The following is a 27,942-nucleotide window of genomic DNA, read 5'->3' on the forward strand; positions in this document are numbered from 1 at the left end:
GGCTGTAGGCAAGTCAGGAAATTTTATTATCCAAATACAAAATTCTTCTCCTTATCATCAGAACCCGAAGCAGCGCCAAGGGGAAGCGGGGGGTCGGGGGAGAATTCACTTAGAGATGAAGATGGAGAAGGGGGCATTTTCCAACGCGCCTTTTATTTTCCCAAACAAGTGGCAGCAAGGATCGCAGGGGACAAAGGGGCATTTGTCAAGATGTGTCAGACTTGCTTCCGACGGGCAGGGGGCAGTGGCTCTGAGGTGTACGGAGAGGCGAGATGCCCACAGGGTGGCCGTGCAGGAGGCCACCCTGCACCCCCCCGCCCCGGGAGCGAACCCGCCGCCTGCAGACGGGGGCGCAGAGAGCCCCGCTTGTCCTGTGCGGCGCGTGCAGGAGGCACAGGGGGCTCGTCACTGCTCCTGCTGCCATCACGGTCTTGGACGTCCCAGCATCTCACAGCGGGCAGGGGCCTTCTTCTCCACTCCTGCTGAAGCTCCGCCGGCCCCCAGATGCTGCGAAGGACAAGACACGATTCTCCCCTGGAGCCCCGCAGAGGAACCAGCCCTGCCCACACTTGCTCGCCCCAGTGACACTGATTTCCCACCGCTGGCCTCCAGAACTGTGAGAGAACACAGTCGGGAGGTTTTAAAGCCACTGAGTTTGTGGCGGTGTGCTGCAGCAGCCCGAGGAAACTAACACACCCTCTCGAACGAACGGCATCCTCATCCTGTTACCCAGCTCCTCCCTGCCAGAGGCAAATGTCTCGCTTGAATTTGACCATTCCCCAAAGGCGTTAAAGCTCCTTTTCCCCAAGACCGAGTCACAGTGGATACACTTCTGATTGGATGGAGGTCCGTGCAATTCATTTTCCAAGTCTGCAATCTCTGGGCTGTCTGCCTTTCCTCGAAATTCTGCTTGCAAACTGGCCCATTCTTTATGAGCATGTCTCTCTCGTGTGGTAATCTGTCAAAGGCAGCTAGTGACAACCAGCCTGCAATTGTGATTTCAGAGCCTTCCCCAAAGCTACAGGTGCACTTAGCACATTTTCCACCACTCAGATCGCCTCGGGCAACGATTTCACCACAATCTCGCCACAACATAACACAGGTCACTGGTTTCCCAGCTTCCTAATTTAATTTTTTGCATGTGAGAAAGTCCAATGTCTTTGCCTGGTCCGGAAACTCCTCACAGTGGAGCCTCGACCTGCCTAGTTTGGTTTCTTGTGGGTTCCTGGCAGGCATTCTGCTCTCCGTTATTAATCATCCTTAGAAATGCCACTTAGCGCCACCTCCCTGAGCTGCTCTTCCCTCCCTCCCAGTCCTCCCTTCCTGTGTTTGTTTTGTTATAATCCCCCGCTGTATAATTGCACATTGCATTAACTACTTATATGATTCTCCTCTCCCACTCCATTAGACTGTGAAATCTGCGAGATCATGAACTGTTTTACCCATCGCATCCTCGGGCTTTAGCACACACTCAGAAGACCCGATGCTAGCCAGTTTCATTAGGCTGCATCCCAGCCTAATACATAAATTACAAGCAACTTAAAAAAGACGGATGGACGCAGGCAAGCAAGCTGAGGGTGACTGTCACAGCCAGTGGCCAGCACCGGCCGACAGCTGGACACGGACCACAAGAAAAGGTGCAGCAGTCAACAGTCGTTTAGAGGACAGGGGGCCACACAGCCTGGTGACCTCCGCACTCCTGACCCCCGCCAGTCACCGTTTCCAAGTGGAGGGCCGAATCAAGACAATCAGTGAACGCTGAAAAGGTTCATCATAAATACATTTTTAGAAAATGTACATAAAACTCTCCTGTGGCGAACTGGCACATTCGGTCACTTCCCGACTTCTTTTACTTTTTTTTAGCATTTCGGATTTCTCAGTTCTCTTTAGTTTGGTTAGAAGCGCTATAAATTAGTTTCATTTTTTTCCCCCTGATTTGTTCAACACTTTCATTCTTCTAAAGCATAGCCTAATGGGTGCTAACAAAATAAAATTTGTATTTTTCTAATTAGCAAGTCCACATGGCGTTTCACCTGAAATGCTGCTGCTGAGACAGGAAATCTAACGCCCCCCCCCCCCCCCGCGCCCTCTGTCCTCCTTGCTGGAAAAACGAAGCGCATAAGGGACGGCCATCAAGCCATCTGGGCTGGAAAACCTTCAAAGGCCATTTGATCCGTCGTTCTGCTTCTCGAGGCCGATCACGGAAAACCACTCTGCTTTTAATCAGGGAGAAGCAGGGGTTCTGGGTCCCGCGTTGCCAGAGGAAGAGGCTGCAGGGGTGACCGGTTCATGAGAAGGAAACGTCTCGGTGATGTTAATGGGGCATGCAGGACTCTGACCACGGCGTGTGTGTGCTGGGCAGCGGCACCGCGGAGTGGACGGCGGACGGCCTGGCAAAGAGCGAATCCTGCCACCTTCAGATTGTGCGAAAGGAAGGCTTGCTGGACCACGAGCGAAACCAAACGTTGACAATCAGACCGGTCCTCAAGGAAGCAAATAAAAACGAGGATGGGGAAAGACGGAGATGGAATTCATACACGGTACCGAGTCTCCACCGGCCACAAAAGGACACGGACACAAGATTTACTCAACTCCTCATCCGCTACTTGGAGAGGAAGTCAGCTGAAATCAAACATACGCCTCTCGACGGAGATGTCCGAAGCCCTTTTCAGGAGTGAGACAAAGGTCAGGAAACGGAACAGGCAGCTCCCTCAGGTAACGTGGCAGCATGCTCCCATCACCCTCTGCTCTCCAGCTGCACGGGCCACGGGCGTTTGCAGCTTAGGATGGACTCCGGGGCCAGCGACATCAGCACCCTGGGACACCTCTACTGGGGCGTCTTCACCTCTCAAGGCTGAGTGTGCCGACGACCACCTGCGGCCCTGGCAAAAGGCAGCTTATCATTCCGAGTGAGGGCATGGAGCAAGACCCTGCGCTCTGAGCAGCTCCATGCAAGGCGGGCGCTGAGGGTCTGCGGCCAGCTTTGCGGGTCACAGAGAGCACATAGGCTCAGGGGGGCTGCCCTGATAACACTCAGCTGGTCCTAGCCCTCCTCCCACACAGAACCCTCCAGAACCCTGCTTCCCCTTGCACTCCCCCCACCACCACCTTGGTGTCCCAAGGACCTCTTGGCACCCCTGACAGACAGATGGAACCTGCAGAACTGTCACTGCTGCAATAGGCAGCTCCCTGCCCCAGAGCGCGGGGGAGGGGCGGTCTCAGGGTCCCATAGCAGCTCTTTGTCTCCCCAGGCAGGGTCTCCCTGAGCCAGCAGACTGAAGGTGCCTTCTGTTCCTGTCCCGCGGTTTATTTCTGTCCCGTTGGAGGCCACACAAGCTCAACCTTCGGCCCCCCCACAGTGCCCGGGCATATAAGGCTGTCTTGTGCAGAAGCGCAAAAACCCTTTTCCCCCTAAACCGCACTGGTGAATGGAACAGTGACAGGCAGCTCTCTTAAAGGCCCAGAGTGAAAGGCACGTTTGTTCTTTGACGAGACGTCTGTATACGATAAAGTCAGAGAGCTGTACAAATGTTTACTTTCCTACAGAAATCACAGCATTGCCCACGCAAGGATTTGCTTCCCAATTAACAGAAATAACTTTGCAGCATTCCTGCGTGACAGTGCTCTCGTGTCTGAGGACACACAAATTTCTAACTCATCACAAAACAGAAACTAAGTTTGAAGCCGTTATACACACAAGATAAAACCATAGTTTAAAAGAGTTACATAGTGAGTGTAGCTATGTTTACATTGCTGAGAGGTAGAACCCAGCTTAAGACCTTGCTTGACATTATCCCCTGAAAGGGAGCAAAAACTTTTAATAAATATTTTTTTAAAAACCTACCAAAAAGACATAAAGAGGAGCATGTGTGCCCTGCGTGTAATTTCCGTCCCTAACAAGGAGGCCTGAAACAAGCAGTCATAGGCCAAGAGCTTATCTAAGTCATTTCATCTATATCAAAATAGATTTATTAGTTTTTCAATTGTAAAGGCAGTTCATTCTCATCCTAAACGACCAGCGTTTAAAGTTGCACGCCTCCAAGTCCTCATTATTGATTGATAAACAAAATTAGCGTACAGGACCCTTGCGGTCTGAAGCTGCCCTTCTGATCTAGAAACCTCAGTCTCTGGCTTGCGCTCGCTCCCGGGCCCAGCAGCGCGCACGCTCGCTCCCGTACTGGACGGGCACTGCGTATGCCCGCCCGCTCGGCTCCCCCTGCCACACACGGCCCGGCCTCCGGCTCGTACTCGGCAGGCACGCACTGCGCATGCCCGCCCGCTCGCCTCCCCCTGCCCGCGCACGGCCCGGCCTCCTGCTCGCGCACTGCGCATGCCCGCCCGCTCGCCGTCCCCTCCCTGCACACGGCCCGGCCTCCAGCTCGTACTCGGCAGGCACGCACTGCGCATGCTTGCACCTTCCGGGCTCTGGGGTCGCCTCGCGGGCATGGGCCGCACCCCTGAAATCCCTAAAAGCAGAAAGACCTGGCGTGGGGCAGCTGCCACCTCCCGCCCCGCCCTCACCCGGGCTCCCAAAGGCCCCCGCCCCGCCCCCCCCCGTCTCCCAAGCAAAGTCCCGGGAGCGCGCCGCCGCGCGACGCGGGAGGCGTGCGTGCCGGCGTGATGACGCCACACGTCGCGGTGACGCGCGACGTAGGCGACCTGCTTTGGGCGCGCGGCCGGCGCGCTCGTTTTGAAGCTGCCGGGGAGCGCGGTGCGCCCCGCCCTCCTCCGCCGGGGCCCGCGAGCCCGCGCAGCCCCCGAGGCGCGGACGCGGCCCGCGCCGCCGCCACCACTGAGGCCGGCCTCTGCGCCTGGCGTCGGGCAGCGGTGCGCGAGGAACGGGGCCCCCCAGGCTTGAGGGGCCGAGTCTCGGAGATGCCGCCCGGCAAAGTGCTGCAGCCGGTCCTGAAGATGAAGGTGGACGAGCTGTTCCTGTGCTGGCTCAGCGAGTCCAGCACGCAGAGGATGCTCCAGGACTGCCTGCAGAGGATCAAGACGCCCGGGCGGACCGAGACGGGCGCTGGGGACGCGGGGCAGCCCGGGCCCCTGTCAGCGGCCGCAGCCCCCGCCTGCAAGCCCAGAGCGCTCGATAGCCAGGGGGCGCCCAGCCCGGCCCCCGCGTCCGCCGCGCTGCCCCTGGGGGCCGCCTCTAGTCCCAGGAGTGGGCCACACGCCCGAGGGCCTCGTAGATCCGCAGGGACCAGAGTAGTAAGTTACTCTTACTTCCGCTAACACCTGCGAAGGTAACTCAGGTCGCCTATCGACGTGGGGCTCGGTGGTGGAGGAGGCTGGCGGAAATGTCTGACCAGAAAACGCTTTCACATTTAGGGTGCTTTCTCCCCAGGAAAGTCCTAGGTACTGAAAAGTTGTAATCATTGACGGGGTCCCAAGTTGGTCGTAATTTTGGAGTTCGTTTCGAGTTTCGTAGTGTTTAGTTACCCACTTCTCAGCAGTTTCTTCCACTCGGGTAACGACTGAACCTGGAGGTCTTAGCTCTAATCTGTCTGCAGGAATTAGAGCAGGACAAGAGTGTTGTAAGGAAAAGGTGGTTTCTGCTATTTAACACAGTGTCCGTTTAGTGTAATAAACGGGTGCCTGCAGTTGCTACATGAAAACGTATGGTTGCTGCATATCGTGTACCCAGAATGCTTTGTCGGAACGTCTTTATAACGTTTAAAGCCCTTGAGTGGGAGCCAGTGTCCCACCAGCAGCGCTGAGCATGTCATGAAGCTCACTTCTGGTATCACTTAGTCTGTCTCCCAGCCAAAATGGACCGGGCCCTGAGGGCCGAGTGAGAGTGGACAAGTCATTGGGCTCTGGGTTTCTGGTCCTTTTCTGACACGTCCTAACGGATCTAGGACATTTTCCATAAAGTAAGTCTCCAGGAGAATGGGAAGGGGACATGCAGGCAGCTTGGGAGACCACCCGGCTGAGACCGTCCAGTAAGCCCAGGGAGAGGTTGGCCTGGACCCCAGGAAGGCCTGGTCTGGCCTTCTCACGACGCGCGGGACCCTGGTGCTTCGAAACTGCCCCCTGCGTCTCCTGCAGTGTCGAGGCAGTGGGGTATGTGAGCAGGCTCGGGGCTCAGAAGGCCCCTGTGCTGGTGACAGCTTTCCCACCCCCACATGGCACCCTCACGCCCTGGGATGGCTCGGGTCTTACTTACTGAGCTGCCCACTGGTCATTAACTGTGTTTCAGCGACAAAGCCCAGCTCCACTCGAAGGAAAATTGTTTCGTCACCCGTGACCGTGCACGCTCTCAAGACTCGGGGTGCTTACGGAAGGCCAGCGCCGTGCCGGGAGGCCGGACCACGGAGGTCCTGCCACTTCTGTCCAGACCTCGGCATAGAAAGCAACCTGAGCCTGCGGCGGCGGGGGGTGGGGGGGGTGGGGGTGCTTGCCTTCCCTTTGTAGAGCAGGCCGCGCCAGTGACACGCCGGAAGGCTCCGAGGCGTGCCGCACGTTTCTGCGGGCAGGTGCGAGCGGGCGAATCGAGTGCCCTGGGTGTCCAGAGCAGGGTGGGGGCTCCTGCCCGGAGAGCCCTGCAGGTGGTCTGGGCCGCGGGCGCCTGGCAGCAGGCAGACGGGAGGGGCTGTCCCCAGCATGATGATCGCTGCTATGCCGAGACCAGTCTGACCGCGGGCAGGCTGACAAGCCCGACCAGCCCTGTGGGCAGCGTGGCCTGGGCGCGGACTTCCGGTCAGGGGTCTGCACTCGATTGCATGGCCAGAGACAGGACGGGGGCGATGCTTCAGCCAGGTCCATGCCGTCGCCGTGTGGAGCCACCGAGACAGAATGGCGCACGCCCAGACCGGTGCACCCGGGCCTGGGTGAGCGGTGCAGGGACCCGAAAGGTGCGGCTGGAAGAGGAGTCGTGCGGGGCAGGGTGCAGGGAGAGACCCCTCCTCTGCTCTGCAGTTTCCACGCCGAGGCAGGAAGTCCCCACCAGGGACCGCTTTTGAGGGCAAGGATGATTTCTCTCTTAAATGTCCCAAGAGCTTTCACTAAGTGACGATCGACCCTGCCTAGGCCTGATGTTGGCTGTAAACGTGTCCTCGTGCGTTCAGAAGTCACGGGCAGCTGCCACTGAATTTCGAGACGCGTGTGAGCCAGCAGGCCTCACCCCTTCACTGGGACAGACGGTGGGATCTCGCCCCTGCCCTCCCCGGGACGCAGTGTCGGGAGTGTCCACAGACCCCGTCCCAAACTGCACAGTCTGGCGCCTGCAGGGGAGGGGGACGCTCGGGCGGGGACGAGATCCTCCCAGGGAAGAAGCTTTGACCCGGCGCAGACGCAGAGGCTGAGTGTGAGCTTCGGTGTGAGGGCTCCGAGCCCTGGGACGGGCAGCTGGGGGTCTGAGGCTCCACCGGCACCTCCAGGCACAGAGCCCAGCCGGGGTCTGCCAGGCGGTGGGTGCTGCCCGGGTGCGGGTTACCTGGCAGCGGGCCCCGCAGCTGTCGCCTCCCTGGCCCGTGCAGCTCTGAGGACCGTGGGCAGCTGGGAAGTGTGGACAGGCTGCCCCTCCCTCCCGCATCTCGTCCCACAAGCGCCTCTGCGTGTTCCCGGCCGCAAGGCCTTGCGCGTTCTGCAGGGAGAGGAGAACGCCGGCCGCCGGCCCCCCCGCCGGCCCCCGGAGAAGCCGACCACCTCCGGCCAGGTCCACGGTGCTGCCGCCGCCCGCCGGCTGTCACGGTGCCGGCCGCCGCACCCCTCGCCCCGCCCTGCCCACACCGCCCCTCTGCCTTCCTCACTCCCCGCCCCGCGGGCCTCGTCTTGGCAGGTCCTTCTTCCCCGGCCGCCCCGGCTGCTCCCGCACCCTCTGCATCCCTGGGGCCACAGACCGGGCGGACAGCACAGGAGTCTGCGGACCGGGCGGCGGTGGGCCGGGTCCCCTGGAGCCCCATGGACGATCTGATCTCCGCGGGCGTCTGCAGCTTCCCGGGGCTCCGGGCCTCCCGGACGGGCCTGGGCTGGGGGCCGCGTCCCTCCCACGTCCGCCGCCGTCTCCACGCGGCCTCGCCTCTGTGTCTGTGTGTCTCCTCTAAGGACAGCCACCTGCTCCCGGTGCCCTCTTCTCAGGTTGTTCACTGATCGCATCTGCAGAGGCCCCGTGTCCAGACAAGGCCCCGTCCCGAGGTTCTGTGGACGTGCGGCGGTGCCGGAGGACCCTGTTTCGCCCCCCGCACGGGGGCTGCCCGCCTCACCCCACCTGTCACTGTCTGACATGGCGTGTGTTCTGTGGGTCGATTTTCTGACCCGGTGTCCCCGCCTGGCCGTGAGCTCCGTGGGGGCGGCTCCCTGCCGCACTCCTGTTCCTGCACACAGGACCGCCACACGGACGCCGCCCGTCCACTCAGTGCCTGTGACGGCGACAGCAGCAGGCCCGGCAGGCGCCCGCAGCACCTCCAGAGGCGGAAGCAGAGGCAGCAGCGACGGGAGAATGTTCTCAGCTGTCGATTTTTAAAGTCGGCTTTGCTCTGCGGCCACGCCGCCCTGAACACGCCCGGTCCCGGCTGATCTCAGAAGCTGAGCAGGGTCGTGCCTGCTCAGTACTTGGATGGGAGGCCACCTAGGAAGCCCAGGTGCTGTCGGCATAAAAAATAAGAAAATAAGGAATCAGATAGTTCTTGCAGTCTGCGAGGTCAACCAAGGGTTTCCTTGCCTAAGATAAAAGAGTCGGCTTTGTCGAGGGGTAGCTTGCCCACGGTGGGCAGAGTATCGAGAATGTGTGGGGCCATGTGCGGCCTTGAACCTATGAGCAGTGAGGGCGCAGAACGCCGTCCTACCCCGGTGTCCCCTCCCCTGGGCCCCAGGCAGCCATGAGTCTAGTTCGGTCACTTTCCGAGGCTCGCGTCCTGCGGCGTCCAGCTCAGCAGAGTGTTTCGAGGTTCTGCCCGGAGGTGTGTGACGTGCCTTCGGTTGAGTGTCACTGCTGAGTGGCAGTCCGCGGTGCAGATGTGCCAGTGTGTCAGCCAGACGTCGATGGCCATTGGGGTCGTGTCTGCTTTGTCCCTGTGCGTAAAGCTGCCAAGAATGGTGCTAGCTCTGTGTGTGGACGGAGGTCTCGTTTGTCTTGGACGGAAGGCCACCCAGGAGTGGCACTGCGGAGCCGTACAGTGTGTCCGAGTGAAGAAACTTGGGAGCTGGAACCCTTTAAAGCCGCACGGCCAGCCCAGCAGCCGCGGGCGTTGTCAGACACCCACCGGCCACACGCGTGGTCCGTTTCCTGACCGCTCTGCCCGCCGAGCTGAGGTTCATCCTCTCAGCCGCCCGGCGCGTCCTGGGGTCAGCTGTGTCGTGGTGCGTGTGGCAGGCTGGGGCCGGAGGGCCGGCTTTGCTCACGTGGCCGTGGCCTCTGACGTCTGCGTGTCTGCGCGTGTCGTGGCCAAGGCCTCTGACGTCCACGTGTGTCGTGGCCGAGGCCTCTGACGTCCGCGTGTCCACGTGTGTCGTGGCCGTGGCCTCTGACCTCCGCGTGCCGTGTGTGTCGTGGCCGTGGCCTCTGACGTCTGCGTGTCTGCGTGTGTCGTGGCCGAGGCCTCTGACGTCCGCGTGTCCACGCGCTCAGTTTCTCGGCGACGTGGTGGTGGTTTCGGTCCGCAGGCCTTGCACCTCCCTGCTGCTGCTTGTTACCCACTGACTTGGATGATTCGTTCCTTGCAGCCGCCTTGCAGTCTTGGGGCTCAGTGAACCCCGATTTCATGCAAACGCGGCACTGCATTCTAGAGCGTTGGGCTTGGGCTACTTGGAGACCCACAGACCCAGACACACACGTGTGTGTTTACACACAGACACGTATCTAGCGTGGTTAGACGTCCACACGGCGTGTGGAGACACGGACGTGGGAGCCGTCAGGGCAGGCGTGTGGGGGTTCCGGGGGGTTTCTGAGCGAGAACCTGGCCTCTGCTCTGTCACTGAGACTTTCCGTCAGCTGTGGCCTTGGCCTCTCGGCGGGGGTCACGCGTGTCCTCGCGCCAGTGCTGACGGGAACCTCCGTGCGAGGAGGAGGGAAAGCATCCAGGCGCATTTTACAACCGCCCAGGAGTTCGCAGCCGTGGAAACTGTTCTGAGTGTGACCGCCCGCCCTGCTCTGTGACGGACACGTGCGACGAGGTCCCGTGAGGACACGGCTGGCCGTGTGATCGCCAGCCCGTTCCTCCCGGGCCTCAGAGCAGGGGAGGCCTCCGCTCCGCAGACGGCCGCGTCGGGTCCCTGCCGTCACGAGCACCGCGACCCACTCCCCGAGGGCGCATCAGCCCCGCCGCCCAGTGCTGCACCGAGGATGACCCGGGTGTGGGGGCCGCCCGGGGCTGCGTCCCCTGCACCCCGCCTACTGAACGTGGGCTGCACAAAGTGCCCTTGGGGGCCCAGGGCACAGACCACCAAGGCCCACTCTGTCACCAGAGCCCCGCTCCTGCCCGGCCCCTGAGCCCCTCCGAGGCTCCTGTGGGCCCCACTGTGCCCAGGCCCCACGGACCTGGTCCAGGCTTCAGGCCTAGAGGGCTGACGGGAGCCCCTGTCCCCGACTGGCTCCCCAAGTGCAGGGTCCCGTCCTGGACAGCGCTGTCACGGGGGACTGGTGCCGGATTCCTGGTCGGAGTCTCGGTTGGGCCTGGTTAGCAGTGGTCGGGCCGGCCTTAGTCCTGGTTTAGTCCTGGGAGGGGCTGCAGTTCAGGAGTCCCGGGGTTCAGGGCGCTGGCGTTTTTCCAGAGCAGGCGTGCCGCCCACGGCGGGCGAAGCGTGAACAGGTCCCGAGGGAGCACCGGGGTGTGCTGCACGGGTCTCTGTGGTTCCTCGTTACCTCAGAGACTCGGGGGAGCTAGAGGCCTGTCCCGGGGGTTTGTTGAGGGTGCACACATGAGCAAAGGGTTCCTCTTTCTCTTTGGATCGAAACTTCCGGTTTGTAGCATGACTTGAATGGACAAGTTAGGTCTATTTTATGGTATTCTGTTTGACTGTGTGCACCCCTGGGTGCTGCAGTTGGTGCACATGTACTGACTGCGGAAGTTTAACAAACACTAGAACTAGAGAAACTGAGCTCGGGCGTGGGGTCAGGTGAGCTGGGCCGCTGACCCAGTTGAGGAGTTTTGCTCACCGCCTGCCCCTGCGCCCTGCCCACCCCCCATGCGTCTGGCGTGCAGGCTACCTCAGCGTGTAAACGGACCGCTCTGTGCTGTGAGCCGCGTTTGCCCTCTCGTGGGTCTGCGTGGGCAGTGGGGTGGCCGTCCACGTCTGCCCAGGGGCCTGCGCCTCCGCTCCGAGCAGGCGCTCACACCGCATGCCCCGGCCCGGCGTGTGTGGCGGGGCCTGCCCGAGGGCAGGGGTGAGCATGCCGCCGTCTCCGCCAGGGGGAGGCCTGGGCCACCTGCGAGGCGCCCCCCGCACAGCGCCCTCTCGTGCTCCCTGGGTGTCCCTGCCGCCGGGAGCAGACTCCGCGCCCGGGGCGCCTGTGCAGCCTGCAGGCCTCTGTCGGGGCGGGCGTGGGGAGTCCCCGCACGCACCGGCGTCTTGTCCCTGCTCCGCGGCCCGCAGGCTTCCTGTCCCGCGCAGTGGGCGGCAGTGGGTGCAGGCTGGGCCCCGAGGCTCTGCCCTGCCGCTGCGCGTGGGTCCCCTGTGTTACTGCCGAGAGGCGTCCAGACCCGCCGGGCAGGAGCTCTCCTGCCAGCAGCGCCCAGCGCGGGCCCAAGGACGGCGGCCTCTAGGGGCCTCTTCGCCCCCTGGGGGTGGGGGAGGGGCGCGTCCGCACTTCCAGTGTGAGTCCAGCTGCCGTCACCTGCCCCTGAGTGCGTGCCACTGTGGTCAGGGTGCAGGCCCCGCGCGACACCCTGTAACCCGGCTAGACCGGCGAATGCCGAGTGCTGAGTGCTCCCCGCCCATGCGCCCTTGCCGTGTGAACGTGTGTCCCCCCAGGGGAAGTGAGGGGGCCACCCCCTGCACGCAGACCCCCTCCGCGTGTTCTGCGGAGCCAGCAGTGGGCTGGCCCCATCTGCGCCCCTGGCCAGCACACGCTCCGTGCCGGGTGCCTCTGTGCCAGGTCCGTCTGTGCCGGGCCCTTCGGTGGCAGGTCCCGTTTCGTCCTGGACCCATCTCGCTTCTGTGGAACACGCCTCGGCCCCCGTCCCCCAGAGGACCAGAGGCGGTGTCCCCAGCTCGCCTGCCCCTCTGCGCCTCACACTCCCTCCCTGCGGCAGCAGTGGGCCGGCTCAGGGACTTGGCGGTGACACTCGCCTGCCCCGCTCCGCCTGCTCAGCTCACTGCTCAGCTGCTCGGCTCAGCCCTGCCGCCTCCCCCACCCTCAGCCATGTGCCCTCGGCAGCCTGTGGAATGCGCGTGGCCCAGGGCCGGCCCCCAGAGCTCCCGGCCCCCAGAGCTCCCGGCCCTGCAGGCACGGAGCTCGCTGAGCCCGGCCACCGGACAGGCCCGCCAGCCAGCACCGCTGCCGCCCCACAGCCCTCCAGCCGGCCAGGCCCAGGGCCGGCCCAGCCGGTGAGGGTGGCGCCTGGCCCGCCCATGCGAGCCGACATGCGGCTCAGGGAGCTGTCCCTGCGGCAGGACCCCGACCTGAGGCAGGAGCTGGCCTCGCTGGCCCGCGGCTGCGACTTCGTGCTGCCCTCCCGCTTCAAGAAGAGGCTCAAGGCCTTCCAGCAGGTGCGGTCGGTGGGGCGTCTGCCGTGTGTCTGGCTGAGGGGCTCCCGCCTTGTCCCCCGCCCCGCGACCCGGGGGGCTGCTCATATTCCCGGGGCCCCCCCCGTGTCTGCCCGTGCTCCTCCCAGAACAGCTCCCATCACGCTGACAAGACGGCCCCTGCGGCCTCTGCAGTTGCCGGGGAGCGTCCCTTACAAAGAGCACCCCCCTCTCCAGCCCGCGGCACCCACCGCACGCCCAGGAAGCTGACCTCAGGGGTGCGGGCTGGGGTCGTCCGCAGAGAGGGCCGAGGTGCCCGCCGTGGCCCGAGCCGTTAGGAGGCGTGGGCATGGCGCCCTTTGTCGGCACTTGGGGAGCGTGGCCGCCGGCCGGGCGGGCGGGCAGGGTCTCTGGGGCGCCACGGCGCTGTCGGGCGTGCGGCGTTCTCATGCTGTGTGACTCCGCGTCGGAACGCACGTCACGCCACGTGAGTGCACGGCGCTCCGCGACCAGCGAACGCACCCTAGGGCCTCTTTCGAGACATCGTGGACAGTTCCGTGCTGTCAGTAACGAGTTAGCTTTTGAACCCCGTGATTCTCGGGAGTTCGCAGGGAAGTAAAACGGGCCTTTGTGTTGTACCTCGCACGCGTCTTATGAGCTAGCTTCCGGGGACCACGTAAGTGAACAGGACGAGGCTGCGCGTGCCGTCTCTGCAGTCGCTCTAACCACAGGCTGCTGTGCCCCCCCCCCCCCCCGCACCCTGGGGCCCGGTGCAGGACCCCGACGCGGAGAGGGCTCACGCTCACTCCCACACGTCCTGCGTCTTGCACTGTAGACTTCGGCACGTTAAACAGTTGCAGTCTTTCTGCAAAGAGTGACTGTTATATCTGGCCAAAAAAAAAAAAAAAAAAACCCATTGAACCAAATTGTGTTGTTTGGGAGAGAAAAAGACCCGCTTTCCGCTGACGTTTCCATGGCAGTTCCCCCTCGGGTCACGTTGCAGCCGCCACAGCTGCCGCGCGTTCCGAGTGCCCTCTGCACCGCGGTCACTGCCAGCGGGTCACGGCCGTGTCTGTTTCGTTTCTAAGGAGACTGTTTAAACTCGGCTCCGTTCGGAGGCCTCAGAGGTGGCGGCTGACGCAGGCGGGGCTCGCGTCGGGCCGCAGGAAGCCGCTGTTGGGTAGTTGTGTCCCTCGCGCCTGGTCGCTAGGATGTGTGGTGAGGGCGGAAATCCTCCGGCCTCCCACCTGCATCGCTGAGACTCGATAGGCAGGGGTTCCCAGGAACCCCGGGACCTGTCTGTGAAAGGCTGTGTCATTTTAGGATGGCTGTTCATTTTACAAAAGTCTGTTTGGGGGAAATGCATTTCATGAAGTCCTTTAACAGGAGGTTGTTCCATGTACAAATACGCTTCAGCGGAGTTTTTCAGGAAAGAACACACGCTCCGCAAGGCGACTGCTCCCCGAGAGGCAGGGGACGAGGTGAACGGCCCTTCTCCTACGGCGGGGTGGGGGGCTGTGGATTCGGGACACAGCCATGTCTGGGTCACAGACGTGCGTGGTAGAGGGGGGCGGCGGGAGATGGGGTGCCGTGGAACACGGGACCGCGTGGAGGAGATGGGGGGCGGTGCTTCAGATGTGGCAGCCCCGCCGGCCCCCTGCGGGCTCTCCCTGCTCCTGCATCGAGTCTGTCGCCCTCCCCGCCCGCGACTGTTGGGCCACCACACACCGAGCCACTAAGAATCCAGCGTGACGCCCTGCGGCCTCCCTCAGACCTTGTCCGGCCCAGATGGCCGCACGTCCGCCCTTGCCCGAGGAGGCCTTGGCCTCCCTGCCCCGGGAGCCGGTGGCTCTGTCCGCAGCTGCGTGCTGGGGGGAGCCTGTGCGTCCCGCATCGCTTTGTGCCCTTTGCCTTGGTCCAGCCTCCTGCAGGGCCTTGGGGCGATACAACAGACCCCAATGCACCGTCCCCCAGTGCCAGTCCCGGAGACTGAGCTGACCTGTCCTCCACGTGGCGACAGCCCAGCCTTCTGGTCCGGCTGCGCAGGACACCAGGCGGGGTCCCAGTGCTGAGCGGGTCACAGGCCCGGCAGGGTCCCAGCACCGTGCGAGGACCGCCGTGGACGCTCCCCCGTCCAAGCTGCAGGACCCCAGGGTGTCGCTGCCCACGAGGCTCTGGACGCGGGTGCCTCGCGTGCCCCTCACGGCCAGCTCCGGTGGCGCACGCCTTGCTCAGGCTCTGCAGCCCCGTGTCCGGCACTTCGAGCGGAAACCGCGTCGGCATGCGTCCGTGTCTGTGCTCGGCCTGGTGCACGGCCACCAGGCCTGTCCTCGGGTCGCGGGCACGGAGCAGAGCTGCCGGCCCCGGGGCCCGGCTCCCTCGCCCACGTCAGCGCTCTCTCCAGCTGCCCTGGGCTCCTGACGGCTCAGACCCCCGAACCTCCTGCGCTTTGCGTCCGCTCCCAGCCTCCAGGGATCTTTAACGAGGCCTTTGTGTGGGGCCCGGTGCGCTCATCCTTGTCTTGGGCGCCTCTGGCTTAGACTTTGGCCCTCGGCCCCTGCCTTCCAGTGCGGTGTTTGCAGGTCCGCATGGCAGACCCCCTCCCGGCAGGTGCACGGGGCCTGTGGAGCCCAGTGGAGCCCGCAGGCCGGGGTGGCATCCCGTAGGCACCGGACACATCGCAAACGCTCGTGCCGCTGGGCACAGCTCCCAGTCCCGGCCCGGCCATCAGGCTCTGCCGCTGCCACTAGCCTCGGGGGCCCCGCCTGGGGCCCCGTGGAGCCGTGTGGCCCCTGCCCGGCACATGTCCACCGGCCTGCCCGTGCCGTGTGCTTGGAACTGCTGCGGGGTCCGCCCCACGCACCAGCACCCCAAGCTGTGTCGCCGGCTGACGGCCCACGCAGACGGCTCGTGCAGCTTCCCCGTCTGCGCCCCACACTGCGGCTCCCTGCGGAGACGCCGCTGGCCCCGCGGAGGCCGCTTTGCCGTGGCGCGGTGTGCTCCGCAGGGCCGGCTGCAGCGTCCGCGACTCCCGGGGTCGGCGCCCCGCGCAGGAGCAGCGCTGCGGGGCCGGTATCGTCTCCAGCCCTGCTCGGGGGGCTGCTCCGCGGGCGGCGGGGCCGCGCCGCGCCGGGGTTCCCCCTCGCACTCATCGGCCAGCGGCGCGGTCACTGCGGGTGTCCCGCCACGTGACGCACGCACGCTGGCCACCATCCCGCACGAGCTGCTGAGCCCCCTCCCCGGCCGGCTGCGGCCGGCTCCCAGCTGCGTCCCGTGTGCTGGGCAGGAATGTCGCGCAGCTGTGCCGGAGCACGGTCTATTTGCGTCCCGGAGGCTGAGCCCGCAGATGTCCTGTGTCCACGCGGCCTGCTCTGCTGCCTGTCGTCCGGTCAGCTCCGTCGCGGGCGCCCGGGGCGTGGGCCCGGCCGGGGCACCGACGCCGGTCGGGGTGGGCTCCGATGGCAGGGGTGCTGCGTTGCCCGTGGAGGGTGGCCTGGTGACCTGCGGTGGCAGTTCCTGGGAAGGGGTGTCGGGGGGTGTCACCAGTGTGTTGGAAGGGGCCCGTGGCACCGATCCAGGGTGGCCTTCCTGCCGCGGCAGCGGGTGTGGCCAGGGCCACTGTCAGAGCAGCAGAAAAACACCGTGTAGCCGAGTGTCTGTCAGGCCCCAGCTGCCCGCCCTGTGGCCGCTGTGTCCCTGTGCACAGCTCCGGCCCCCATGCCGCCGTCGGGGTCCCTCGTGGGGCGGGCGCCTTCTCAGCGCGACTGTGGCCCCGACATGTCCGCATTTCCCGCTCCGTGTCCTCTCTCTGCCCAGGCAGGATTTGGGGTTCCTGTGCCGGGCTGTCCGGGCTGCGCCCCCACCCGCATGGCCCGGCCCTCCTGCCTAGAGCATGGCAGACCCCTGCGCCCGGCGTCCGTCCACCTGTCTGCTGGCCCTCCTGTCCCTTCCCCTCACATGGCCGTCACCAGGCGCAGGCTTCTCGTCCCCGAAGCCTCTCACAGCCCAGCAGGGTCATCAGCCCCTGACCGAGTTCAGACCCTGCAGAGCCCGTGGTCACAGCTTTGTGAGCCAGGAGCATGCGATCAGGTGGACTTTGTCGGAGCCGTCTCCAGAGAAAGCAGACGTAAAAGGTGACTACAAACGTAAAGCTCCGCACGGTAACAAACACCAGAAACCACACAGAAAGACAGGCGGTGCCTGCGGACGAAGGGGCAGCCTGTCCAAGCCGGAAACACACGTGCCCTGGACACCGGTGGGAAACAGCAAAGCCAGCGAGCACAGCGCGTGAGCGGAGCGTTCTCAGGGAGGGTCGGGGTGCACACGAGCCGGCGCTGGAGCCGAGTCCCCGGGACCGAGAGCACAGGGAGGGGCCCGGGGGGCTGCGCGTGGGGGGCCGGCCTGTCCCCGCGTGGCCGCATCCGCCTACAGCCGGGGCGCAGGGGGACTCCGCGGTCGCGGGAGGGACGGCGGCGTGAGCACCGTGACCGTGTGCGTGGCCAGCCCTCAGGTGGGTGGGGCCCCGTCTGCCAAGGCTCTGCGGGGCTCTGCGCCCGCTCACGGTTCTGCGGGGCTCAGCACGCACGCGGCCTGCGTGGGGAAGGCTCCCGCTGGGACCGCAATCCGTGCAGAGCCGTCGCTCTGTGGCCACGGGGCAGGAGCCGCCCCTACGTGTGCACAGTGCCCGGCAGTGGGCGTGAGTGACGCTGGGGCAGGACGTCCTCCCGGGAGAGCCCACCCGGGCCGCCAGGCGTGGCGGAGGGGCTGACCCAGCAGCCCACTGTGGCCCGCTGGGCTTTGCTGCCGCCGCCCGGCGGGCCCGGCGGTGTGACAGCCGCGGGGGGAGCGCAGACCAGCCCTGCCGCGCCCAGGGGCTTCCTGGTGTCCGCAGGACACTCAGGACCGTCCGCGCCTGAGGTGGACCGGGCACCGTCCCACAGCCTGTCTTGGGTCCCCCGTGCAGCGCAGGGAGGTGAGGTCCCATCCCAGGTCGCGGGAGCACAGAGCAGAGCCTCCCGAACCTGCCCGTCTGGGGGGCACCGGGGTGGCCCGTGCCCTGGCACCTGGGGGTGGGAGGCGGCGGTGGGCGCTGCGCTCGGTGTCAGGTGCTCGGCTCGGGGGTCGCGAGCGTCCGGGGCGGTGTGAGCGTCCGAGGCGGTGTGAGCGTCCGGGGCGGTGTGAGCGTCCGGGGCGGTGTGAGCGTCCGGGGCGGTGTGAGCGTCCGGGGCGGTGTGAGCATCCGGGGCGGCGTGAGCGTCTCGGCCTCAGGTGCGTCAGGCCTGCCGTGTCTGTCCAGGTGCGGCCCATGCCACGCCCCTGCCGCTCTGCGCCCCCCCCCCCGTGTCTCTCTGACCCCCCTACACCCGGGGCTGCGGGTCCCGTCTGGCCCTGTGCGGCCCGTGTGCCTTGACGCTCCCAGACCGTGCGCCCAGAGGTCCCTTGTCGCGTGCATGCCCCCCCAGTCCGCCTGGTCTGGACGTCCGCTGCCCCCGCCCGGCTGTCCCCGTGGCCTGGGGCGTTCGTTCCTCACGCCTCACAGCCAGGGCCCTGGGCCGCTCCTGCTGCCTCGGGCTGTGGCTTCATGTCCCCAGCTGCACAGACCGCGGGGTGTGACGGGCCGCGGAGCCGGCCCGTCGCTGCCCGTCTGTGACGACCGGATGCACGGTGCACCCTGGGCGTCCATGAGCCGCAACTCAGGGCGGTTGCTTCTGCACTGAGGCCGCTGGGTCCGCAGAGACAGACCCTGTCCTGCCCCAGAGACTGCCGCCCAGTACCGGGGCCAGCGAGGCTCAGCGAGCATAGCGGCAGAGCCTCTGCACGTCCCCGCCTCCCGCCCCGCTCAGTGCCCCCGCCCCGCGCCGGCTCCTGGCTGAGTGCCAGCAGGCCTTTTCAGCCGACCCGAACAGGGGCTCCGGGGAGGGGTGGGGGGAAGGACCCGCGTTCACGGCACCAGCTGCCCGGCCTGCAGAGTGCACCGTGACGTCCGGGCACCAGCGGGTCTCACGGCTCAGGCAGGTGCTGTGGTGTCGTTGGCCTTGGGTCTGGGCAGCTCTGGCCACACGCTGACGGCTCCCTGCTCCCTCCCACGTCCGGGCGACAGGAGGCCCCCAGGGCTGGGCTCCGTTCGGGGCGGGCCGTCGCAGCGTGGGGAGGCGCACACGCGCCCAGCCTCGGGGACGTGCGGGTGGCAGCGAGGAGCACAGTCCTGCGTTGCAAGTGGGAGGGCCCTGTCCCGGCGGGAGCCTCAGCCGTCCTCGGCCCATCTGATGGGAGCCTGAGCTCCCGGGGGACTGCGGGGCATGTCCTCCCCAGGCCCAGGCCGGGGCCCCACGTGCGGCGGGGTGGCGGGGGGCCCGGCAGTCGCAGGTGGCGTCCACAGGCAGGCGGTGGCCTCCCCTGTGCGGCAGCTGTGGCTGCAGTCGGGCCCGGGGGCTGCGGCCCGGCCCGGGGGCTGCGGCCCGGCCCTGAGCACAGCCGGGTGTGCGGGCTCCGTGCGGCCCCCGCCACGCCCGCCCCGAGCCCCGCGTGACCGCGCGTGCGCCTCCCCGGTCCTAACCAGTGTCGCCTGCTCGTTCCAGGTTCAGGCGAAGAAGGAGGAGCCACGGCCCCCCGCCAGCAGCCAGAGCATTCCCGCCTTCTACTTCCCCCGAGGCCAGCCGCAGGGCGCGGGGCACGTGGAGGCCGCCATCGCCGCGGTGGAGAAGACCTTCGCGCAGTTCCCGCACGAGCGGGCCACCATGGAGGACATGGGCCGCGTGGCCAGGGTGTGTGCACTGCGCGGCGCGAGGGTCCCGCGCTCGCGGCGGAGCGAGCCGCCCGTGCGAGCGCGGCCGCGGCCCTGTGTCCCCCGCGCTGAGGGGTGCTGGGGAGGCGGCCGCGCTTCCCACACCGGCCTCCAGCGCGGCGCAGTGGACGCGGCGCAGCCCGTCTCCGCGTCTGCCGACCCGGCGTGGCGTCCGGGGCCGTGACCGCCGGCCCTCCGCCCCCACATGCGATTTCCAACACGGCTCAGGGCGCACACTGTGCACGTGGTCGCACAGTGTGGCGGCTCCTGCTGCGAGTGTCCCCGCGTGAGGCAGCGCGGCCAGGAGCGCACGCCCCGCGCTGCCTGAGCTGCCAGGGCCCGTGCACCCCGTGCTGGTCGGCACAGCCCCCCTCCCTGCCCCCGCGCCCCGCCCCCCGCGCCCCGCCCCCCGCGCCTCGCGCCCCGCGCCCCACTCCGGGTCACGTCCCGCCCCCCTGCAGCTGCCTCAGAAGGTGCTGCCGCGTCCGGTCTGCCCTCCGCCTCCTGCAGCCGGGGAGCTCCGTCTGCCTCTCCTGGCCGCCCCCTCCACACCGCTCCTGACGGTGCGCCCGCCCTCCCCCGTGCCCGGCGCTGCGCCTCCCCGACGTGCCGTCCAGGCCTGAGCTGGGGACGTCAGGGCATCGTGCTCCTGCTCAGGCTCCGCCCGCTCACGCCTGTGCCGGTGGCCTCCGCGCCGTCTCTGACGTGGGCGCCCTTGTGTGTTTTCCCCTGTTCTTCACCACTTTGGCCAGACGTGCGTTTTTCTGCTCTTTCCCAAGAACTTGCCTCTACTTCGAGTGATTTTTCCCAGTGATTTCCTGTGACACCGATTTCCAGCCTTTGCCGTTTCCCGTCTTCTGCTTCCGCGGCTTCGCTTCTCTCCGCAGCCACGGGGTGAGGCGGCTCTGCTCAGGGCCGCTCAGCGCTGTGCGCGCTGCGGGGGGCGGGCGCGCCCTGCACACCCCCCCGCGGGTCCTCACGCTCGCCCCCGCCGCCTGGATTCCCGTTTCTCTTGTCACTTCTCGTTCGCACCACAGGCTATGTAGAATTCCGTCGTCTCATTTTTCAAAACGTGCGGCTTCTTGGGACACTTCGCTCTGGTTGGTTGGACTGGGACGTGCAGGCCGGGGACACCGGCTCCAGTGCCCCAGCGTGTCCCCTCAGTCAGCCGCCCCCCGGGAGCGGGGCCCAGCCGCAGGCTTTGCCCTCCGCCCCTGCGCACGCCGGCAGAGTTCGGTCCTTCCCACCGAGGGTTGGCAGTGGGTGAGGTCGAGGGTTGGCAGTGGGTGAGGGCGGCCCCTGGGCCCCGAGCCCTGTCCCCTCCCAGTCACATGCCCGTCCCGCCTCGCCTGACGCAGCCCTCGGCCCGGTGAGTCTCGAGCAGCCTGTGGAGGTGAGCGCGGCTGTCTCTACAGGATGGACAGACAGAGCACCCCGCTGCGTGCCGACTGCCGTGGGTGCAGCCCACGCGTGGGGTCGCGTGCGGAGTCACCGACGCCAGGCGGAGCTGAGTCCCACCCCGGGAACACGGGAGTCCCTCTCCTGCAGCTCTGCAGTTGCTGCCCGCAGACGCGGCTCCTGCGTTTGGGGTTGGGTGTATTCGGAGGATGACTTTTTACGCATTAGACACACGGCATCATCTAGTCGCTCGTTGCCGATGCAGCGACGGTGGTTCCCGCCTGTGCGCCGCCCTCGCTGGCCGACGCTCCTGCTGTGTACCTCGGGCTGCGCGTGCGCTGCGCGGGGCATCGGCGACCTCCAGGCGTCCGCCCCTGCCCTCCCCCCCCCCCCCGTGTCTGTCGCCTCTCCCACCCTGGCCCCCCAGCCGGCCTCTCCCTGCCGCGCTCCGGGAGGGAGCGTCACAGCCGCCCAGCGTCCGGGGCGCTGGCGGAGCCCGTGGCCAGCCGTCGTCAGGACGCGCTGCTCCCTGTCTCCCCAGGCCGCCGGCGCGCGGCGTGAGCGGCGGCTCCGTGCTCGCTGCCGAGGGCACCGTGGCAGCCTGCACTGTGCGCAGGGCTGTGCGTGCGTGTCCGCGATGCGGACCGGCTTGGGATTGTCCTCGTGACCTCGACCTGCTGCAGGCTCCGGGAGGGGCAGCTTCAGACGAGAACCGGGAACTCTCCCTCACGGTCGTTCCTGGGAAGCATCTCTGCGGCCGTGCGGGGTCCTCCCCGGCAAAGCCTCTGCACCCGGAACTCTCGCCGCGGGAAACCTCAGTCTTGGTTCACACGCTCGAAGCACATAGAGCGGCTCCGTTTCCCTTCTGCGTCAGTGCGGGTCAGAGCGTGGTCCAGCCGTTTGTCCCCGCCTCTTAGTAGCTGCGTTTGTAAAGCGACTCACGGCATCCGCTGCCTGGTGCCCTGGGACCTGAAGTGGCCGCTGATGTGGGCATTTCGTGTTTTCTTCTGTGCTTGGAGACGTTTGCTAAGGGGCGGTTCACTGTTTAAAATCTTTTTGAAGAGCTGACTGGGTTTTATCGATTTTCTGTGTGAAGGATTTGCTGCTTCGTCTTTCGTGTCTGCGTCATAATTTTTCCGTCTTTTTTACTTGTTTGAGGTAGGAGTTTAGAGCGCCGCCCTCAGCCTCCTTTCCTGCGGCTCGTGTGTGATGCGGGGAGCGGCAGCCCGGTCACTGCCGAGCTCCCTGACGTGTGGTCGACACTCGGATTCGCGATGCTCTAGTTTACCTCGTTGTCATCCCACCCAAGGGTGCTCAGAAGCTGCTTCATTACCACAGTTGGGGACCTGCCCATTGCCACTGCCGACCGACCGTGTCCCACTCGGGGCGTGGTCTGTCCCTGCAGCCCTGACCCTTCGGTGGCATCACGCAGGACAGCCGGACAAGCCTGTGTCACCGCCCGCCTGCGGGGGTCTGCGGTCCTCCCACAGTAGCGTCCGTTGGCTGCGTCGCAGGGGACCTCGTGGGGGGTGCCGGGAGCGGGTGCCCGATGGCTGACACACCGCCCCGCACCCCCCGCAGGCCTGCGGCTGCCCCCTCTACTGGAAGGGACCCCTCTTCTGTGGAGCCGGCGGGGAGCGCACCGGCTCCGTCTCCGTCCACAAGTTCGTCGCCATGTGGAGGAAGTGAGTCCTGGGTCGCGGGGGCGGGGCGGGCACGGCGGGGGCACCCGCTGGGTCCTTCTGCGGCCCCCTCCCCTTCACGCCCCGTGCGGCCGAGCCTGGGGCCCAGGCTGCAGCAGGCCCTGTGGCCGCCCGTGCGTGAGCACACGCGGACGCCCTCTGTGCTTCCAGGGTGCTGCAGAACTGTCACGACGCCGCCGCCCGGTTCGTCCACCTGCTCATGAGCCCCGGCTGCAACTACCTGGTGCAGGAGGACTTCGTGCCCTTCCTGCAGGTACAGCTCCCGAGACACCTCACGCCTCCTGCGGGCACAGCGCTCGTCTACACGGCACGCACCTCGCCCCCGTCTACACGGCACGCACCTCGCCCCCGTCTGCACCGCACGCACCTCACCCCGTCTGCACCGCACGCACCTCACCCCGTCTACACCGCACGCACCTCGCCCCGTCTACACCGCACGCACCTCGCCCTCCATCTACACCGCACGCACCTCACCCCGTCTGCACCGCACGCACCTCACCCCGTCTACACGGCACGCACCTCACCCCGTCTACACCGCACGCACCTCACCCCGTCTACACCGCACGCACCTCACCCTCCATCTACACCGCACGCACCTCACCCCCGTCTACACCGCACGCACCTCACCCTCCATCTACACCGCACGCACCTCACCCCGTCTACACCGCATGCCCCTCACCCCGTCTACACCGCACGCACCTCACCCCGTCTACACCGCATGCCCCTCACCCCGTCTACACCGCACGCACCTCACCCCGTCTGCACCGCACGCGCCTCACCCCGTCTGCACCGCACGCGCCTCACCCCGTCTGCACCGCACGCACCTCACCCTCTCTGCACCGCACGCCCCTCACCCTCCATCTACACCGCACGCCCCTCACCCTCCATCTACACCGCACGCACCTCACCCTCCATCTACACCGCACACACCTCACCCTCCATCTACACCGCACGCGCCTCACCCCGTCTACACCGCACGCACCTCACCCCGTCTTCACCGCACGCACCTCAACCCGTCTGCACCGCACGCACCTCACCCTGTCTACACCGCATGCACCTCACCCTCCATCTACACCGCACGCACCTCACCCCCGTCTACACCGCACGCACCTCACCCTCCATCTACACCGCACGCACCTCACCCCGTCTACACCGCACGCACCTCACCCCGTCTACACCGCACGCACCTCACCCCCCATCTACACCGCACGCACCTCACCCCCCATCTACACCGCACGCACCTCACCCTCTCTGCACCGCACGCCCCTCACCCCGTCTGCACCGCACGCACCTCACCCCCCATCTACACCGCACGCACCTCACCCCCCATCTACACCGCACGCACCTCACCCTCTCTGCACCGCACGCACCTCACCCTGTCTACACCGCACGCACCTCACCCTCCATCTACACCGCACGCACCTCACCCTCCATCTACACCGCACGCACCTCACCCCGTCTGCACCGCACGCACCTCACCCCCGTCTACACCGCACGCACCTCACCCTCTCTGCACCGCACGCACCTCACCCTGTCTACACTGCACGCACCTCACCCTCCATCTACACCGCACGCACCTCACCCTCCATCTACACCGCACGCACCTCACCCCGTCTGCACCGCACGCACCTCACCCCCGTCTACACCGCACGCACCTCACCCCGTCTGCACCGCACGCCCCTCACCCATCATCTACACCACACGGACCTGGAGTCTGACCCCTCCCATGGGTGACGCCTCCCATGAAGCTGGTCTGACAAGTGGCCATTCTGACCTGTGGGGCAGGAGGGCGCGGACACTTCCTGCCTGTGTCCCCGTGGGCCGTGGAGGCCTGAGACGGGGAAGGCTGGCCCTGGCCGTGGGCCTTTCTGGGTAAACAGGTCACAGTGCGGCAGGAGCCGGTGGCTCCCACGCGAGTCCCTGCTGTGAGACAGTTCACCGCCTGCGTCGCAGCTGGGAGGTGACTGCAGCGGCTGCGTTAAGGGTTCGCAGACGCTCGCTCAGTTACCACGAGTCACTGGGGCCCCCCGCGCCGTGCCCGCGGGGTGGTGTAAGGGCCCCTGCGATTCTAGCGATCCTTCACGTGAGGCTGTTGCGGTTTCGTGTGGATCGCACGTCGGTCCTCACGTGTCTGTGCCCAGTGACCGTGCTATGAGAGGGGGTGACAGCCGTCGCCTCGGGCGCCGGGCGTGTCCTGGGCTCGGGGCGGCTGACTGGCTGCAGTCGCCTGTCTGACACGGCCCCCCGGAGGCCGCAGTGTGGCTGGCTGCTTGCAGACCAGGCCGGGCCGGAGGCCCAGGCGCGGCCCCTGCACATGGCCGTGGCCCCGGGCCCCGTGCTGACCGCCGCCCCTGTGCGCAGGACGTGGTGGACACGCACCCCGGGCTGGCCTTCCTGAAGGAGGCGGCGGACTTCCACTCTCGCTACATCACCACCGTGAGTACCTCGCCCGCCGCGTCCCAGGCGCCCGGGGCCGGCCGCCCGCCGGCCTGCGGAGAGGGCCCCGTGTGCTCGCCCGCCCCGACACGAGACGCCGGGCCCCGCTCTGGCGGCCGGGTCGGACCGGCACTGAGCAGGCTCCGCACGCCCAGCGGCCCTCGCTGCACACCTGACATCACACTGGTGTGGGGCGGGCGCGAGGGGCACATGCCACGACCCTGCCCTCTCCCGGGCACCCGGCCAGAAGGGCTGCCTGGGGCCGCTCACCTGCGGGACGCGTTAGCATTAGGGGAGCACACTGCCGGTCCCCGAGTCACTGGTTCTGCGAGCATCATGCGCTGGGCGCTGACCAGGACCCAGCGATGGCAGGGCCGAGCCCTGCCCCGGGCCCCCCAGTCAGAGCACAGCCGGGGACACGGGTCCCACTCCTGCCCCTGACAGCCTCCTGCACTGCGGGCCCACACTCAGCGTGCTGCTCTGGGCAGCCCGGCATTTGCCCCGGGCTCTGGCTGGGCGGGCCCGGAGTCCCCTGACACACGGTGCACACATGAGGAGCCCCGTGCGTCATGGGCCACACTCAGTGTGCCTCGCTGTCACCGTCAGTGCACCAGCCACTGCCTGTGTTGATTGTAAACGAGGCTTCGTGTTGATACGTAGGGCATTCCACGCGCACATCCTGTCCCCACTACCCAGGGACAAACAAAGGGGCCTCCCAGGGTGGGACATCTTAGGCGAGGACAGGTGAGGGGCCGTCGCAGGCGAAGGCGGGCGGGGGGCCTTCCTAGGACAGGGCAGGCGAGGGCGGGTAAGGGGCCGTTGCAGGCGAGGGCGGGCGAGGGGCCATCGCCGGCGAGGGTGGGTGGGGGGCCATCCTAGGACACGGCAGGCGAGGGCTGGTGAGGGGCCGTCACAGGCGAAGGCGGGTGGGGGGCCGTCCTAGGACAGGGCGGGCGAGGGCGGGCGGGAGGCTCTCCGTCTGCCCAGCCCTGTGCACGCGCCGGGCCTCACCCAGTCGGAGGTGTCAGTCTGGCCCTGACTGTGTTCTTCTCACCCCGTGCTGAGTGTGGAAGTTGAGGGCGTTGTGACTTTTGTGTGACCACACCTTGCTGTGAGGACTTCCGGCCCCTGGGGACCCGTGTCTCGGGCCCCATCCCGCCCGGCAGCCCTTCCTGGGCCTCCCTTCCTGCCACTGCTGCCGACGCCTCTGCGCCCCGCCTGTGTCCTTCGTGTGGGGCGGGCGCCCTCTGCCGGCCACGTGGTGGTCCTGCGGCCGGAGGCCGCGGCCGCTGACAGCCCTGCCCTGCAGGTCATACAGAGGATCTTCTACACCGTCAACCGGTCCTGGTCCGGGAGGATCACGTGCGCAGAGCTGCGGAGGAGCACCTTCCTGCAGGTGGGCCGGCGAGGGGGCGGGGCCTCCTGACGTGGCCGCCCACCTTCCGTCCGTCCTTCCCTGCATCACCCATCTGCTTGTCCGGCCATCTGTTCACGCTTTTAACTGCCTTCCACACGTCATGCACCGCCCGTCCATCCATCCAGGAGGCACAGCCCCGTGGACTGGGCGGTGCACCCCTGGCACCGAGGTTCAGTGCATGCTGGGTAATGAGCCAGGGTGCTGAGCTGCCCGTGCTGACAGCCCCAGCTGTGCAGCATTCGCTCTGCAAGCACTGGCCCCACAGGCAGCCCTGACCGCGGTGCAGGCCCCTTGAGCAGGTCCCGCCCAGCTCTGCGCCCTCCGCCGGCCCGCGCGAGGTCCCCGGGGCGCCCAAAGGACCCGCAGGCCTCTCTCGGTTTCCTCGCCAGAACGTGGCGCTCCTGGAGGAGGAGGCGGACATCAACCAGCTGACGGAGTTCTTCTCCTACGAGCACTTCTACGTGATCTACTGCAAGTTCTGGGAGCTGGACACTGACCACGACCTGCTCATCGACGCGCAGGACCTGGCGCGGCACAACGACCACGGTGAGCGCCGGCCCCGCACGGCGCTGCGCACCTGCTGCCTCTCGGGGTGGAGGCCCGCCGCCTCCCCGCAGCCCCTCCCCCGCGCCTCTGTGGTGGCGGGACACGCAGCAGACAGGGCGCGCGGGCACACGGGTCCCTGCAGCAGGACACACGGGAGACGGGGCGGGGACACGGGCCTGCAGCGGGCAGGCGTAGAGCCAGTGCGCACCTGTTCTCAGGACGCCTGCACGCCCGGCCTCCTCGGTCTGTCCCTGGGCGTCCGGCCTGTCCCAGCTGCCACATTCATGGCGTCTGCTAGACGAGCCCAGTTCACCAAAGGCCCGGGGGCGGGGTGTGTCCCTTCCCTTTATGTGCTGTTCCCAAACCTGGGGGCAGCGCAGGCGTTGTCCTCACGGCCTGACGGGGGCGGGGGGGGGGGCTCTCCCTGGAGTGCGGCTTGGCGGCTGGCCGGGTTGCTGGCAGGTGCTGTGGCAGACGCCCACGGACTCGGGCTTAGAATGCGATGCGTCCTCCTCCAGTTCTCCGACCAGCGGGGTCACAGCAAGGTGTCCCAGGGCCTCGCTCCCTCCGGAGGATTCAGGGCACGGTCCTTCCTGCCCCTTCCAGCGTCGGGGGGCCCAGGCGTCCCCGGGCTGGTGGCCGCGTCCCTCCCGTCTGTGCCCCCGGCTCTGCATGGCTCCTCCTCCGGTCCGTGTCACTTCTGTCTCTTACGAGACACTGCCACTGGGTCTAGGGCCGCCTGCTCCAGGAGGGCTCGTCTCAGACCCTTCACTTAGTCACATCCACAAAGACCCTGTTTCCAGAGGAGGCCCCGCGCTGAGGTCCTGAGGGTCAGGACGCAGACATCTGTCTTTGGGAGACGCAGCTCAGCCTCTGACACCACCCAGTCCTTCCCCTCAGGAGTGGCTTTCACTGAGTGTGGGTGATGGGGGCGGGGAGAGACTGTCTCCATGTCCCCGTCCTGTGGGCACAGCTGTGGACTGAATTGCGTCCCTCAAAATGCGTATGTTGGCGCTGTCCCCCCCAGGACCTCA

The 27,942-nt window shown here is 66.4% G+C and overlaps 1 protein-coding gene across 4 annotated transcripts in view; it reads left to right on the forward strand.

Annotated features, from left to right (window-relative positions):
• Positions 1-4,735: 4,735 nt before the first annotated feature.
• PPP2R3B (protein phosphatase 2 regulatory subunit B''beta) overlaps positions 4,736-27,942 on the forward strand; it is a 29,110-nt gene continuing 5,903 nt past the window's right edge. For 2 of the 4 annotated variants that reach the window (XR_001595797.2, XM_016136236.2), the window contains exons 1-7: positions 4,736-5,208; positions 19,203-19,388; positions 22,388-22,491; positions 22,660-22,762; positions 24,871-24,945; positions 26,255-26,341; positions 26,752-26,908. Coding sequence is in view for 3 of the 4 variants with exons in the window: in XM_016136236.2 (XP_015991722.2) it covers positions 4,876-5,208; positions 19,203-19,388; positions 22,388-22,491; positions 22,660-22,762; positions 24,871-24,945; positions 26,255-26,341; positions 26,752-26,908 (1,045 nt within the window). In the remaining variant the exon portion in view is untranslated. Of the gene's footprint in view, positions 5,209-12,440; positions 12,649-19,202; positions 19,389-22,387; positions 22,492-22,659; positions 22,763-24,870; positions 24,946-26,254; positions 26,342-26,751; positions 26,909-27,942 lie in introns of those variants that run through there. The other 2 variants (XM_016136237.2, XM_036235734.1) reach the window with 2 other exon arrangements.

The sequence above is a fragment of the Rousettus aegyptiacus genome, unplaced genomic scaffold, assembly GCF_014176215.1.
Source record: "Rousettus aegyptiacus isolate mRouAeg1 unplaced genomic scaffold, mRouAeg1.p scaffold_m13_p_19, whole genome shotgun sequence".
Taxonomy (NCBI): domain Eukaryota; kingdom Metazoa; phylum Chordata; class Mammalia; order Chiroptera; family Pteropodidae; genus Rousettus; species Rousettus aegyptiacus.